We start from the raw sequence: 16,253 nt of genomic DNA, 5'->3' as shown, positions 1-16,253 counted from the left end.
ATTTTTTTTATTTTGGTACCTTCTAAGTTTAGTTTTCCATTTCATTTTTTTTATTTCTCATTCAATATATGTTTCAGTGGGTAGCTTTTCTTATATTTTCTTATATTTCTTACATTTCTTATAATATTATATCTTTTTTTTGGTACCTTTTCATTTTTTTCCATGTCATTTTGTTTTTTGTTTTTTGTTTATTATTCAATAAAAGTTTCAATGGCTAACTACAGACATCCACAAACACTTAAAGAGAATGAAACACAGTTTTAAAGTAAGCATATTATTAGTTACAAGAGAGTACAATTTATATTACATATTTATTAGTTTTCACTCGGCGTCTTGGGGGCGTCCTCGGGGGTAGACCAGCCGTTCCTGCCAGGGCACAGCTCCAACTTCTGAAGTGTAGTAGTTCGCCAGGTAGTCCCTCACGGCCTTTGCTCGCCTGCTGGGGTTGTTGCCTCTGGCTGGAGCGAGGTCTGCCATCAGGGTCTCGCCTTCTCTCCAGCTGCCAGGAACAATGTTGTGGTCCTCGTCTTCGTGGTCTATCTCGGCAGGTTGGATGGCGGGTGTGACGACCATGTTGTGGAGAATGCAGCAGGTGGTGACGACATCTCTCACTGTTGCAGGCAAAATCCCTTGGGTGACTCCGAAAACCTTGAACTTGCGCTGCATCACCCCGAAGGCGTTCTCCACCACCCGGCGAGCTCTTGAAAGACGGTATGAAAACAGTCTCTGCTGGGGGATCTGGCTTCTGTTGGAGTAGGGCTTCATCAACCTCGGCTGCAGGGCGAAGGCATCATCACCAACGATGTGGTAGGGCAGGGAGTGTCGTCGTGAGGCAGGCAAGTGTCGTCTGGCAGGCTGAGCGCTCCTGATTCGATGGCCTGCTGTAGGGTGCAGCGGTTCCAGGTGCCTGCATCGCCAGCTCCCCCCTCAGCCCCGACGTCGACGTAGATGAACCTCAAGCCAGAGTCCGCCAAAGCCAAGAGGATGATGCTGTGAAACTTCTTATAATTGAAGAACTTGGAGCCAGCGTGGGGTGGTCTTCTGATGGGTACGTGTTTGCCGTCCAGGGCGCCGAGGCAGTTGTGGTAGTTCCACCTGCGGGAGAATCCGTCTGCCACCTCCTTCCAGGCTTCAGGCGTTCGAGGGCAGTGCAGGTACTCGTCCTTGTAAACTTGGATGATGGCCTTGAGGACTTTGGGAACAAATCTGGAGATCGATGGAACAGACACCCTGAAGTCGTAGTGGAGGCTTGTGTAGTCATCTCCCGTGGCGAGGTAGCGTAGTGTCACTCCCAGCTTGAGGCCCACGGGAAGAGCAGGACGCATGTTGGTGTCTTGACATCCAACCAGAGGAGTAAGTCGCTCCACCATTTCCCCAAAAACCTCTGGCGTGAAACGAACAAACTTCCGGTAGCCCCTTCGATCTTCTCTGTGTAGTTCGTGTAGGAGGTGTTCGTACTGACCGAACAGAGGGCGTCGAAGAAGCCAGCTACGACACCACAGGGCACGTCTTCTTCTTCTCATTCTAGGTGGGGTTCCTCCATGTTGGGGGGGTGCTTGAACAATTCTTCTGGGCCCTCGCCTACGCTGGGGGTTCAGGTAGAGGTAGCAAGCCGCCAGCAAACATGCTAGGGCCAAAAAACCTTCAGGATTGTTAATGTCGAGGGCGAGAGCTCTGTCCATGTTGCAGGCCGTCTGGATGGAAAGTGAAACTTTGAATTCGTCTTGTCACTTATATATAGCCCTGCGGCGGTTGGCGCTTCCGGTGTCACGAGTATGCACGAAAGAGTGCCCAATGGGCTACGACAGTCGCCCAGGCCCGGCACAGTTTGCGGGGGAGGGCGCCCCCAACATGCAGAAGACGTCGCCCCTATATAAAAACATTGGGGCACGACAAAAAATGGCTGTCGTGGCACCTACATAGCTTGTTGTGGCAGCCTCGTGCCACCTGAAACGCCCCTCGTGCCCCTTGTCGTGGCCCGTTTTCGTGTGTGTAAAAGCAATTGTCGCGACCTGCACGGGGCGTGCACGACAAGGGCACGATAGATGCGCGACAACTTTTCTCGTGGCCTTCTCGTGCCCAGCTTGTGTCACGACATTTGTCGTGGCATGTCGTGGCAAAACTGTCGTCCGTGTAAACCAGCCTTAAATTACCGATGCACTCGGCACTGAGCAGTACCGATTTGTAATGATTTCACTCGGCACCCGGTACCGGTACCGGGTCCCGAATAAAGTATTGGCAGCATTTTTTCTGTCCTGTGACAACATTATTAAAGGCCATTTTTGATTCCTTGTCCCTGGAGCAGCTTGTGAGCTCATTCATAAAGTGTGCTCCCAAATCATTCATGGTTATGGATAACTTATCATCATGCTTGTTGAAAACTCTGGACTTAAGTCCTCTTTAAAGAATATCTAGCTCCTTTGACATTGCTTCTGGATCTGTATTAGTTGACTGAAAAAAAATGTATTTACTTTCTCAAACTCTGACACAAGAGGGGAAAGAAAATGAAAGAGGTAATTAATATCATCAGAAAGCATATCATGAATCATTCTTGCTCTGTATCTCACTTCTGGTGTCCCTTCTTGCATTGCCAACCTGAAGTAGCATTTAAGTTCATTCCAATTTTCAATTAGTCTCTTGATGACGCGTCCTTGTATCAGCCATTTGGTATAACAGCTTAAAATGGCACATTAACTGTGTTCTTGTCACTGCATTCTCCTTCATATTGTTCATCATTCATTTCTTCACACAGCTGCTTATATGTGTGGCGTCGAAGTGTACTGTTTGAAAACCATCCAGGAATGTCTACAAGCAAAAATACAGGGCTTGCAGGCAAGGTTTCAAATGATTTTTGGACACTGAGTGCCAAGGAGTGGCAGACACATTTATTCAATATGCATTTCGGGGACGCTTCTTTAATCCTCGACCAGACACTGTAGTTTTCCCCAACCATTACAGCAGCTCCATCACAGGCAAGACCAATACAATCAGAAAGTGACAGACCATACTCTGAGAGACTGTCTTTAACTGCCTGGAAAAGGGCCACTCCAGTTGCCTGAACTACTGGGTACAGTCCTAAAAATGCAGTCATGAATTTTTCAGACTTTTCACTATAATATCTTACACAAATTGCTAGGAGTTTTTCACTGGAATGTCAGTAGTTTCGTCAAGAATAAGAAAATATTTTCCCATTAATATCATATTTCACTTCAGCCTTAAGGAATGGGGACAAGACAGAACTTATGAGAGTGGTACACTTTGTTCGGTGTAGATGAATGTTTCCCAGGGTGGACCCTTTGCCATTCTTTTTGATGACTTCACCCAGGTGATATATTGTTTGGATGGAACAGTGACAGCACATCGTAAGGGATAACTCAATTTCTGCCCTTTTCACATAATCAGACACTGGAGACAGCTTCAACTTTTTGGGAAAATTCACTGTTTTTGAAACTGACACTGAACTGACAATTTTTCTGTGCTGGGCTCCTTGTTCATGTTTCCCCAAAGTTCATCGATGAGTGTGCAAAGTCTTGCGGCATAACTTGCAGAAAGCAAGATCAGAACCCACAGATAACACATTGGTGAACCAGGGAAATTATTTTTCCCATCGCCCTCCATGGCTCTTAAATCTAAAGAAAAGTTATTTAGGTTAGGTTTGGTTCAGTTCTGACACAAGCCTCATATTCACACACAACCCTATGAGTATAGCTGCGTACCTGTAGGTGCACTGCTAGATAGCACATATAAAGAAAGTCTGCCACCAGGCACCAGTCCACCAGCGGTCAGCCACCGTTGTTTGTTTTGAGTTTGTAACTTAACTGTTTTCCCACCAGAGAGCAGCAAGATCAAGATCACTCTGCCAGCAAGTGCCAATTTCAAACTCTCATTCACTTCCCATTTCCATATTTTCACTGTTGACTCAGGAAACGTGAACTTTCACCATATTTTATTTATTATTCACCAGGAGCTCTGAAATTTCACCAGAGTTCACCAGATTTTGTCTGGTTCCAAACTTTATTTATTATTCACCAGAAGCTCTGAAATTTCATCAGATTTGTTAATGTGGTGCCGAATTTCACCATCTGGCAACATGCCGCTCTGCTGGCTGGCTGCTGGCGCACGCTTCCTTGCCTATGACTCTTTTTCTTCTCTTTCTCTTTCTCTTTCAAGAAAAGTGTATCAAGACACATTCCACCCGAAATTGACCTCTCTTGGCCACTCTATACTATTTTATGTTGTGTGAGCGGCAAGTAGCAGGCTGTTTTTATACACTTTTGTTGCCCTTGATCCGGCTCTTTTGTTGTAAAAAAATAAAAATAGACATGCTTATGTATGTTACAAAGATGATTGATAATTGAATAATATCCAATATTATGTATTTCTAGAGAAGATTATTAAGATAAGACTGTTTTTTTCTAGTTTTATAAATCGCTTCTAGAAGTATATTTCCCATTGGTAATGTTTCATCATGTGAATGTGTGACTGTACGTCGCAACACCATGGCAGTGCGCACATGATGTTTAATACCACGTAGGTGCTGGGTGGCGCTTACTAAGGTGCTCCTTGCCGTGGGAACGGTGCTGATTCGAGAAGCCTTGGCACCGGATCATTCCTGCTGCCGGACTGAAGCCGGCAGAAGACAGTGGATGGTGACGAGCAGATCACTGATCGGGGTGTATGTACGACTGCTCACAAAAACAGTAATTATTATGTAAAACTGCTGATATAGTTAAAAGTAAACACGTTTTTTGATATACCAGAGAGAGAGAGAGAGAGAGAGAGAGAGAGAGAGAGAGAGAGAGAGAGAGAGAGAGAGAGAGTAAATTAATAGCATCTTTCATTTGACACAAAACCCGGAACCAGGTTCGGGGATAAACCCAGACCCAGGTCCGGGTTTTCGCGCCGTAAATGGAACGCATTTTTAGGCGGATATGTAAACAAACATTCTTCCTCTTCTTCTTTTGACCTGTCCTCCTCCCCACGGGCGTCTCTCCTGTTTATTCACACACTTTTCCTTTCAATTGTGCTGTGTAGCTTAATTTTTCTTCACTGCAATACACTATCACACTTTACTTTTCAGTTTGTTGCTGGAATAACTTAACTGACATTACTTATCCGTGCGCTTATTCAAGCATTTGTGCCCTTTTTTCCCAGCACTGCATCTCCATCCAACACGTACCGTGCGATGGCCCCGTTGTCCTCCTCTAGCCTCTTAGCCCACTCCTCCCTGGTGCTACTAATAACTCCCCTCTCTGCCTCTCATGGTTGCTGCATTCTACTATTGGATGTTCCACTGATTCTTTCTCCCCTGTCCTACAGCTACAGTTCTGGTTTCCCCCTTCCCTATTCCTGCCATTTAGCTGCGGGGTTCTCGTTCTTGCTTTAAACATCAGCCTGCTCCCCCAGTCTCCTGCATGCCAGTCTACTCCCTCTAGCTTCTGTGTCTTGCTGTACCATCTTAATGTCGACTCTTTTACTCTAAAATTCATAGGCCCAGCCGAGGCAGATGGCACACCACCTGTTCATCTACTCTTTTTTACAACAAAAAAGGCAGCTCAAGGGCACACAAAAAAAAAAAACAATAATAAAAAAAGCCCGCTACTCCCTGGTCCCAAAAAATAATTAAAAGAGGTGGCCGAAAGAAAGTTCAATTTCGGGAGGTGTCCTGATACCCTATCAGGCTGATGGATAAATGGGTTTTCTGGGAAAGCAAACTCTTTTAACTTAGACATTAGATACTTGCCTGTGTCCCAGGGTAATAGATTCTCACTTGACGCAGGCTTAAGGGCCAGAGACAAATAAGCGCTGATGAACAACACACTTGTGAGACCAACATTAGCATGCTGTTCCACGGTGTGGGATCCTTACACACACACGCAAACATTTATAAGTTAGCACTAATCAACACCAAGGTGGCTCGGTTCATTATAAACAATGAACTTGAACACCAGGCATCATAACACAGATCAAACAACAGATTAATATGTAACCTCTTCACATGTGCAGACAAGCACACACTTAAAATTATGTACAAGATAACATACACTTACATTGACATTGACCCACACACATACTCACAGGACGCAAACAGTCACCATACTCATAACACACTCAGACAAAAATACCAAACATATCACACAAACACTAACACATGTACGGACTCATACTTTCCACGCACCACACGTGACTGGAACAGCCTCCCCCTACAGACTTTAGACTGCGGTACAATAGACTCATTCAGAAAACAAATACACACTCACTTGTCACAACACACCAAGACTAACTAGTAGTACACCTATTCATTTCCCTTCCCTACACACTCGGCATCCCAGTTCCCCCAGCAGCCAACACAAATATCTGTGTTATGCACCTGTACTGGTGCCCTGTGCATTACTTGTCAAGATCAAGACAACACACAGCTTATCAAATGCCTCCAACCTTACCTAATGATAACACTGCTGAACTATAACTCTCTCATTCACTCAGCACAAATAGGGTCATGAAAATCAAGATCAATTTTATCCTCCGGCATAAGAAAATAAAGCAAAACAGCTATACAAATGCATTTATTTAACTAATAAAAACATTGAGCACAATTAACAACAGGTACATTTTTTTTTTCTTATTACACAGATTCATCACGAAAGAAACTGAATTGGGGACATTGATGGAACACGTTGACACGAAATTAAAAAATGCACGAAACTATTAATAATGATTATCATAACTGGGTACATGTTAACTTTACAGTTTTGACTCACTCTAAGATCAAAAGAAACTAATAATGACACCTACAGAGTTTGTGACTTGAGCAAGTTGATAAATCCTGCCAGGAGGTACTCAAGATGAAAGGGGGCCCTGCATGGAGACTTGTCTGGAGGGACCCTCGGACTTGGTGTTGTAGGGTGGGTGAGGCGACACACCCCAGCATATGCCACCTTTGATAAATGACTGTATATTGATAATCCAAATTGGATACTTTCTACAACAATTGGAATACTATTCAAGCCTTCAAATTATACCTCGGCAACAAAAATATGATGGAATATAATTTTAAACAAAACTCGTCATTTAGGAAACAACCTATTTGGACCTATAGCCGCATTATTAGTTATCTTGTACTTATCTTGAACCCGCGACCAGCGTGACGGAAGAGCCACTCCAGTAAATCTTAAGAATTACCACTCCACCCCCTCCACCACCCCAGCCCCCCCTACCCCCCAAGACAAACCTGGGGACCTGTGGGGAACTGGGGTATTGGGGGAGCCCATATCACTGAAAAATGGCCTTCCAAAACTTCCCTAGAAAAATCCCTAAATCAGGAAAAATTCCCAAGTCTCGAAAGTAAGGAAAGTCCCTAACGCATACTCTTGTAGTCTATTCCAATATGACCTAGCATTCAATCTGTTGACGAGTGTCAGGCGTGTCATCAGATGGTGGGCATACTGCCCCCGCCCCGGCGCCGCCCTCCCAATCCGTCCCGCGGCGCGTAAGTTTTGACAGGCCACGCCACATGTCAAATATATTTAAACTACTCCAACTGAACTTTACGACCTGCGCGCACTGACTTAGGAACTAGTTTGTAGGGTGCACTGCAAGGCAGGTATGAGGCTCAGTCTGTGTATAGAGGCGGTTGTGAAACAATAACAATGGACCTAGAAAATCCGAGCCACCTAACTCTATAATTAAAGAGGCTTGCCCCCCTGGCCCTTCCCCAAGGTAAAACGTATACGAAAATGCATTATAATAACAATTCTTTCACGTGCTAAATTAATACGAATATTGGTTTGGAGTGGTTATTCTTAAGTTTTGTCCAACTGATTACCATTTAAATATAATATTGAGTTGTTACTGCTTCACTCATTGCTAATCTAACCTAACTGGTATTTTTTTGTGATATCAGTGACCCAAATAACACAAAGTCACTGAAACAAACGATTCATCTTTACATTATGTATAAATGGGGGTTACCAATGATGATGAAAATTCACCGGGTAGGTAATGATAAATAATAAATCAACATGTATCGGCAATAAACACGTCAATCACTGTAAGGTAAAGGTTAAGTTGAGGGCATATGCTACAGCTGCGCGTGGCCTCGGTGCTCATCTCCGTCGCATTGGCCCTTGAGTCTGTGGTGGAGGAGCCCATTACCCTGGACACAGCGTCAATTTGACACCCGGTGGGTGCTATTCTATATAAAACAGCCGTCGCGTTTCACTCCCTCCTCGCCCGGCCACAAAACCCTTGCCCCGCCATACATATATGACTCTCCACACATCTATTCATCCAATTGTTTTTGTTTAAAGCTACTACAGCCCTCTTGCTGGGCCCGAAATTAAAATGTCAACGCCCCGCCCACTGCACCACTTTTAACTTATTATTCATGGTTTTCGGCACATGTCTATGGGTAAATATGTAACTGGCATACAGTACCTACAATTTCGGATCACGAGGCACCACCTGGATGCAGTGGTTGTAGCAAAAAATACCCAAATATGGGAAATAAGGCATGCAAATGGCGGCGGCGGCGATAGTCTTGGTCCTGGCCTGAGTCTTGGGTCGAAAGTGATCTGGCACCCTGCTCGGCAGTGGGGTCCCTCCGGGTCACCCAGATCCTCTAAAATGGGTGCAGGCTGAGGCGTCAGCTGATCGGTTCCGCTAAATGGAACACGCCAGATCACGACCCAGAAACGGGTTACGCTAAATGGAAGATGCTATAAGTGGACTCAAAGTGAACTTAACGGCTCCGCTCGGCCAAAACATAATCCACATCACTTAACTTAAAGGGCTATTGTGTTATCTCAACAACTTCAATCAACTGGAGAAAGCAGGCAACGGTACACCGGACATGACGAAAGATAGCAGTTCGTGCCCTTATCACAAAATATAACACTTACCCGCAGTTACTATAAAAACTAACAATATAAAAAGGCTAACAAAAGTGGTGGCAGCGTGGTTACGAACAACTCCGAAGTGTTATAACTCTCTCTCAAACATATTAACAGTAGCAAGTGTGTGTAAGGGGCAGACAGAGAAGGGAGTGCAAGAACGCTGACACAACCCGCGACCTTTTCTGCCCCGGTGAGTCGAGTCAGCACACACCCGCACCCGAGAGCAGCGCCCCGCCCCGCGTGACTCCACACCGCGCCGCTGCCAGGGGTCTCGTTACCAATTCCGAGACGCCCACTTGTCTGCCTACGCTACAGCCTGTCGTGGGAAAGCGCTTACCTTCGCCAGAACAGGGCGGACTTTTGGCGACGTGGTTGCTCCCCCACCCATTCATCCCCGCTGCCAGGCGACGACGACGGTCGCCTTCCTAACCGCTGCGGGGCACCGCCCGCCGACGGCCGCCTTTCTTGCCGCTGCTAGGCCCCGAGGGCCGACAGCCAAGGACGCGGGCAAGCCATCCAAGGACGCGAGCGAGCCAGCCAAGGACGCGGGCGAGCCATCCAATGACGCGGGCGAGCCAGCCCAAGGCCCACAGATAGAGAGGTCGACCTACGCGCAGCTCTAGGCAGCCGTTGGGGGAAAAGGGGGGGGCTAGTGACGTCAGCGGGTTCACCTACACGTGAACTGCCAGGTCTCTCTCTCTCCCTCAACTGTCAGAGCTCTCTCTTTCTCTCTCTTTGACCATTGTATCATTATCATATTTAATGATATCAATACTCTTGCTGTTATTAATTATTATTGTTATTACTATTATTATACTCTTGCTGTTATTATTATTAATATTAATATAGTGTTGCTGTTGCCGTTATTATTATTATTATTATTATTATTATTATTATTATTATTATTATTATTATTATTATTATTATTATTATTTAATTTTACGTTACATATATAATTGAGTCAATTTATATCTACACAAGTAACTGAATGGGGACCTCTCAATAACTATACATCAGACATTTACTAAGGGAATAGACTAAGGTGCAAAATTACCAGGAAAACAAAATTTTAATGGTTTTCATTTATTACATACTACATACTACATATTACATACTACTGTATATTACATCTTAACACTTACTATAACTTATTTATACAGGCTATTTATTTCCTACACCTGGTTGTTTGGTCAGGTTTATTGACATAGGCTTTGTAATTTTCTTACCTTCTCTTTCATACAGTTTTGTTTTTTACACAGGCTTTATCAGGCTTTGTAATTTTCTTACTTTCTCTTTCCTACAGTTTTGTTTTTTACACAGGCTTTATCATTTTCTTTTCTTTTCCACAGTTTTGTTATTTTGATATGTACATTTTCTCTGCACTGGGGTTTTCTTTGCTGTTAATTTTGACATTTTTTTTATGATATTTATTTTTCTAATATTTTTCTGTTCAGAATTCTCATCCTGAAGAACACTCTGCACTTTATGAAATAAGCAAGGACATCCTCAGGTAAAGGCACAACTTTTACCATGTACTTTGTCAAGTTTTTTTACAGCATTTTTTTAAGCTTTTCGTGAAGAAATTCCATGGTAACAATTAAACAATCTCTCCATGGTTTGTAACTGATCAAAGAATTCCTTGTTAGTTTTTTTTAGTTTCCCTTCACTCCTACTTATGGTTGACATCCATGTATTATCATGCTTTGTAACACTGCATCCTAGGAATTCATACTGGGGAATTTTTTTCACCAAGAAACCCCCAACATACCTGAGAGCCTAAGTCTCCATGGCTTCCTCGAAAGTCATACCTTGTACATCAAATGAAGGGGGTTCATCAGCTCATCAGCATCCATTGTAAAAATCATCATTGCAGATAAGCAGAGCTCTTTATCTAAATTTTCAGTTTCAATGTTAGGAGCAATAGTGTCTATTTCAGCAAGTGTTGCATCTGAAATATTGGTACTATCACATTCTTTTTCACTGTTATACTGGCATCCCATCAAGGCAATTTCTTTTTCAAGAAGATTTTTTTTAATCCTGTGCTTTATTTGCACAAGGGATGGGTGGTCATCGCTTCCTGCCATTTGTCTAAGACAGCAGAAAAAATGCTCCAAACAATCTTGGTTCAATCTGTAGGTCAGCAAGTAGGTTACATTGTATTTCTCCTTCAACATTTGGTACAGCTTTGAGAGGGATTTCGAAGAAAGTATTAGCCCTTTTTGAAACTGATACAGGAAATTCTTCCCACCAACTCTCATTTCTTCTGCAGTCTGAATCATTTTTTCCAAAATCTGATTTTGTTCTGCCAAATTTTGTCCACAGGCATTTCTGGAATATTTTTTTTAATCAATGGGTACCCTTGAATTAAAAAGATCAAACCACCTATCTGCCAGCAATATGAATTGACTAGTGGTATCCCAATCCTTACTCTTTAAGAGTCCTTGCTCATCAAAAAACTGTATAGTTTTGGCTGTTGTTTCAGACAACAGCTGTGCAACAAGGCGAACATTCATTCTTTTAGGTCCTTCTACATCAATGTGCCTATCATTTAATTTGAATGTTGTCTATAAGTCTTTCACGCTGCTCTTGATGATTTCACGGATGCATGAATTTGTCACATTTTTGCATCCTTTGCTGCCATCCAGTTTGAAGCCTGAATCTAACAGATTATTTCTGATTAATTTGATGAGATGAGGAGCATCGGCAAATACAAAAAATTCGCGGTCATTGGATGCTGGATTCTTAAAGCTTGGGTTTTCAGTGTTTACACCTGTGTTTGTAGCAGCTTGAGATTTGTCGACCCCATGTCAGATACCATAGCAACCACAATCAATCCAGCTTCTTCCACCTTAATAATTATGTCATTCAATATGTCTTTCGTCATGTTAGTGTCAAAGTTGTAATACACTCGTTGCTTCCAAGGGGTTGTCAATCCCCTTAACATAGCACATTGAAGTCTGTTTTTAGGTTCATATATTATATCACTGCCTTTCTCATACGTCCAGTCGGATGCAACACTAGTCTCGTCAAATGACAACACACAAAGGCGCTCATAATCTGACATTTTTTTTCATTTTTTTGGCTCAAAAGCTGAATCACTGGTAACAGCACACCAGGTTCAATATCTAGCTGTGACACACGGCGGTTAAGTGTACTAACAGATGGGAGAAGAAGATGTTTCTTTTCCCTCATATATTTGTAAGCTTTTGGACTGTAGCTGTGCAGTACCAGTGCTTCAGCAATATCATCATCAGTGTAATTTGCAAGTTGTTTGACAGTTACCATTGCATCAAACTGTTTATCTGAAAACAATTTCCCAAGTCCGTTCTGCATATCAGACACACCCCTTTGGCATGACGCTTTAATTTGACCTTGTAGTATTTTTTTTTCTGTTTCCCATTTTTTTTGCTCATTAAGCAGAGCTGTTTTTTCCCGTTTTAAACTATCTACCAGTTGCTGAAGTTTTGCATTAACCTCAGTCAAGTGGGCAATATATTCATTTAGGTTACCGGTAACACTGGCAGGCTGTGAAGGCTTGCATATATTTGCATTAGTTAAAGGCTTCGAAGAACCTGCAACTGCAAGACAGTCAGAAGGTCGATTTTCTTGCAACACAGATGATCCCATCTTCTTACCCAGGCATTGTGCAATTCCTGAAAATTCAATGATGTTCTGTATATTAGTAGCTGAGAGAGAGAGAGAGAGAGAGAGAGAGAGAGAGAGAGAGAGAGAGAGAGAGAGAGAGAGAGAGAGTTAATGATCGAGACGGGAACAGATGCCACTCAGGTTTTTTTTTAATTACATTAAACAATAAGAATAGTAACACTCATTACTTGCCTTCTTACATTAACAATAAAAATATTAATACTAATTTCTTGCTTGCATAATAATTATCTGAATAAGAGTTATGGATCACATTTACAAAATTGTGATGAATAAATTGATGTAAAAGTATTAATGGGAATTCCCATTCCTGTGACCAGTTTCCTGTGTTAGACATCCACACAATATGCCACATCATCCTAAATAATTATCGCATTATTTCTACTCCTACCAAAAATACAAAGACACAAAATATTGACATTGAGCAATTTAATATAATAATATTCTGAAGCAATCTCACCTGTATCTGATGGTAAATGTAGTGTTGGAACTGCTCCAGGCTTGAATTCTTTGCAACTTGGAGGCACCGGTTTCCCAAGTAGTTCATATTTTAGATTTCTTTTAAATGCTGACTGTTCAAAATGCTTGCTGCATACCCGCTGTGTCATGGGGTTGAAATGATCCTTCCTCCCACACAGCTGTCTGTCTGTCTGTCTTGAGTCTCTCTATGTTTCGGAAAGCGAAAATAATGATAATATGATTTTCCTTTTGAATAATTGTAACAGTCACGCACTGTATAACTCGGCATTGTGACCGATGTTGGCGCGGAACAGAGAGAGAATGGGAGAGAGAGACGCACCTGAAGACCTGCGCGGCAGCTTGCTAACTGAGCCAAGGTCCCCACTCAGACCTCTTGTGAACCCGCTGACGTCTTGGATGCGCAGATCATAAAAATTTCGACCGCTCGTAGGTCGACCTCTCTATCTGTGGGCCTTGAACCAGCCAAGGATGCGGGCAAGCCAGCCATGGACGCGGGCAAGCCAGCCAAGGACGCGGGCAAGCCAGCCGAGGACGGAGGAGTGCCAAGGGTGCCGTCTTAACATGCATGTAGCTGACACAACACTAATACGATTTTAATTAACACCATTTGTTTAGCCATTTCAGGTGATTTATACGTGCTGTGTGTGTCTCCGTGTGGAGCCGTAACTAGTTTCCCTTAGGCTGTTGAATTTTATTCAAGTGTAGGTGGATGTTTAATATTTTTCCTGAATTGTGAACATTGCTACGCATTTTAAGTATAGTCATTCATTTTATTTTCTCCTTTCTTGTGTGTGTTTTGTTGCACAGTGGAGAAGGTAGTTTCATCATGCTAAGTATTAACTCATTATTATTTTCCCTCTTTTTAATGCGTTTTGGAAGTATCTGGGGCGAGTGAGCACACACTTAGCGGTGAATGATCATTACCTTTAGTACAGTTTAGCGGTAATACTTTTCCTTTTACCATATTCCTCCTCATGAAGCCTTATTTTACTAATGCCTCTTTTTAAATGGCAGGGAAACCTGACCCGGAGTTAGAAGCTTCGGCCGAGGTATATCAGAAATTGGTAAAGGATTCGGAAGAAACCGACGAGGATGAGAGAGTTCCTCCTCCTCCTCCTTCTCCTTCCCACCCGCATGATAAAAAAAAGGTAATATCTTAACTAACCAACAATCCACAATGGCCATTAAACTTCTGCCAACTACGGCATCAGTCAGAGCTTTCGCAGGCAATGAAGCGGATTACAGTGCGAGAGACTTCATCCTTCAATACGAGGATGTTATGAGTAATTCATTTGTGGTAGAACCGGGAGATGAAATCTCCTTCATTAGGTCCAGATTAAAGCCGGGAACAGAAGCTTCAGCTCTTTTGTACACCAGCGCGTTCATGGAACCGCAACAAACCAAAGATTATGACCAGTTTCGGTCACATTTTCTGGAATCGTTCGGGGAGAATGTTAAACACAGCCTCGTCAAGGGCATAAATGTAGCTGCGACCAACTTGAGTTCATCTGTGGAGAGTAAAGGTCTTTTTGCCGGGCAAGTGGACGCCTATCGGTTGTCTACTGATTTGGGCTCATATTTGAGAGATGGTGGTTGGGCAGAGGGAGATAATATGTCTCTATCTAATGTGATCAAATTTCTGGAATTTTTCATGTACATGGCTGTCATCAAGGGCCAGTTTCGAAAAAGTTATTTCTCCCTAGCCAACGGCCCCACTGACAAGTTGCACGATTTCGTCCTTAAACTAAATACCAAAATTGAGGAGAAAGACGGAACGCCAGTTCCCACTGTTGCCGTTGTAGAACAAAAAGCTGCTAATATTAGCGCGTCCTCATCGGTGGTGGTCCGCCACCGAAAAGCCTAAACGCCACTGTTCTTATTGTCAGCGAGACGGCCATACGGTTGACTATTGTATAAAACGTCAGCGGGATCGCAGGGCAAAGAGGGAAAGGAGAGGCTTGCAGATGTCAGGCAAGTCTGCTTCTCAGAAGAACCCGGCCGCTTCAAAAATTCGTGACTAGCTCTACAACACTGACAAATCCTGTTTTATCCACGGTACTGGTAGTCACACCACAGAGGAGTGTTTATCTGTGCTAAAGTTGAAGAAAGAGCGAGCAGTAAAGTTCGTGAAGCGGTCGGGGGAAGCCGCCCCCCCCCCCCCTCCCACCCGCCCTAAAAAACGACCCTGAGACTGCAGTGCAAGCTAACAATAAATAGTAACTTGTTTGAATCGGTTGTGGCCGCGTGCAGTCAGCCTGAAATTATGTCACTTAAAGTAAAGCTGGGTCAGCTACAAGCGTCATTTGCGGTCGACACCGGCGCTGCGGTTAATGTGTTGTCAGAAAATACGTACATAGCTTTAAAACGCGCATCGCGGGAAGGCCGCTACCAACTACGACCCTCTGACCTAAGCCTTTGCAGTGTCACCAAAGACAGGCTTAACATCCTTGTGGTGGTGTGTTTGCCAGTAAGTTTGGGACGAAACACCCCAGTCATGTGCTTGGATTTTTACGTGACGTTAAACTTTTCACTGCCGTCTGACGGTCTTCTTGGGTTGTTGTCACTGAGGTCTAACCGCATGGTAATACTTTCAGATAGTAATACAGTAAGGTTTCAAGGCCATGGAGCAACCTGTGCGCCTCGCTTCTCCCTGGGAAAGAAAGGAAATACCCAGCAAGGGTCGGGAAAGTGTTTCTCCTGAGTCCGTAATGCATACCGTTCCGACTCTTTCCACGGTGCCGGTGCATGACGCGGGCACCACCTCACTTCATGATAAACCACCAACACCACCTGATGTTTTCAGGGGATGGAAAAATGTCAATGCGATAGTCGTAGGGAATCATGAAATCCCTCAACGAACCGCAATGCACATCCCCGTGTCAGTCCATAACGCCACCGTAGATTGTGACATCTGCCTAGAAGGGCCTAGTCGTGTGAACACGCTAGCGATAGAGTCCACCCTAACACGGTACGCGAGGGAAGTAGGACCATAGCTTTAGTGGAAAACGCCACTGACGGTCCAGTTAGCTAAACTAAAAAAAATGGAGTCTTTCTGGGTCCCGCATTAGCGTTCGATGGGCAGGTGTCACCAGAACCTTTAGAGTTAAAGCGGACCTGTGTCGGCGCCAAGACATGTCAGGCCCCATCTGTCGATTCTTCAGTCAAAGTGGTCGATTATCCCGAGCTTAAGGGCCCGCTTCTGAAGCTTTTACATCA

The 16,253-nt window shown here is 43.7% G+C and overlaps 1 protein-coding gene across 1 annotated transcript; it reads right to left on the bottom strand.

Moving 5' to 3' along the window:
• Positions 1-321: 321 nt before the first annotated feature.
• Positions 322-1,325, bottom strand: LOC126990392 (putative nuclease HARBI1). Its single transcript, XM_050849013.1, has 2 exons — positions 802-1,325; positions 322-700 (listed from the first exon to the last, which is right to left on the bottom strand). Exons 1-2 carry the CDS (start codon positions 1,323-1,325, stop codon positions 322-324), a joined length of 903 nt encoding a protein of 300 aa, XP_050704970.1.
• Between the last annotated feature and the right edge of the window lie 14,928 nt (positions 1,326-16,253).

The sequence above is a fragment of the Eriocheir sinensis genome, unplaced genomic scaffold (assembly GCF_024679095.1).
Source record: "Eriocheir sinensis breed Jianghai 21 unplaced genomic scaffold, ASM2467909v1 Scaffold161, whole genome shotgun sequence".
Lineage (NCBI taxonomy): Eukaryota > Metazoa > Arthropoda > Malacostraca > Decapoda > Varunidae > Eriocheir > Eriocheir sinensis.
The sequence above is the reverse complement of the archived record's forward strand: the minus strand, read 5'-3'. Positions and strand labels throughout refer to the sequence as shown.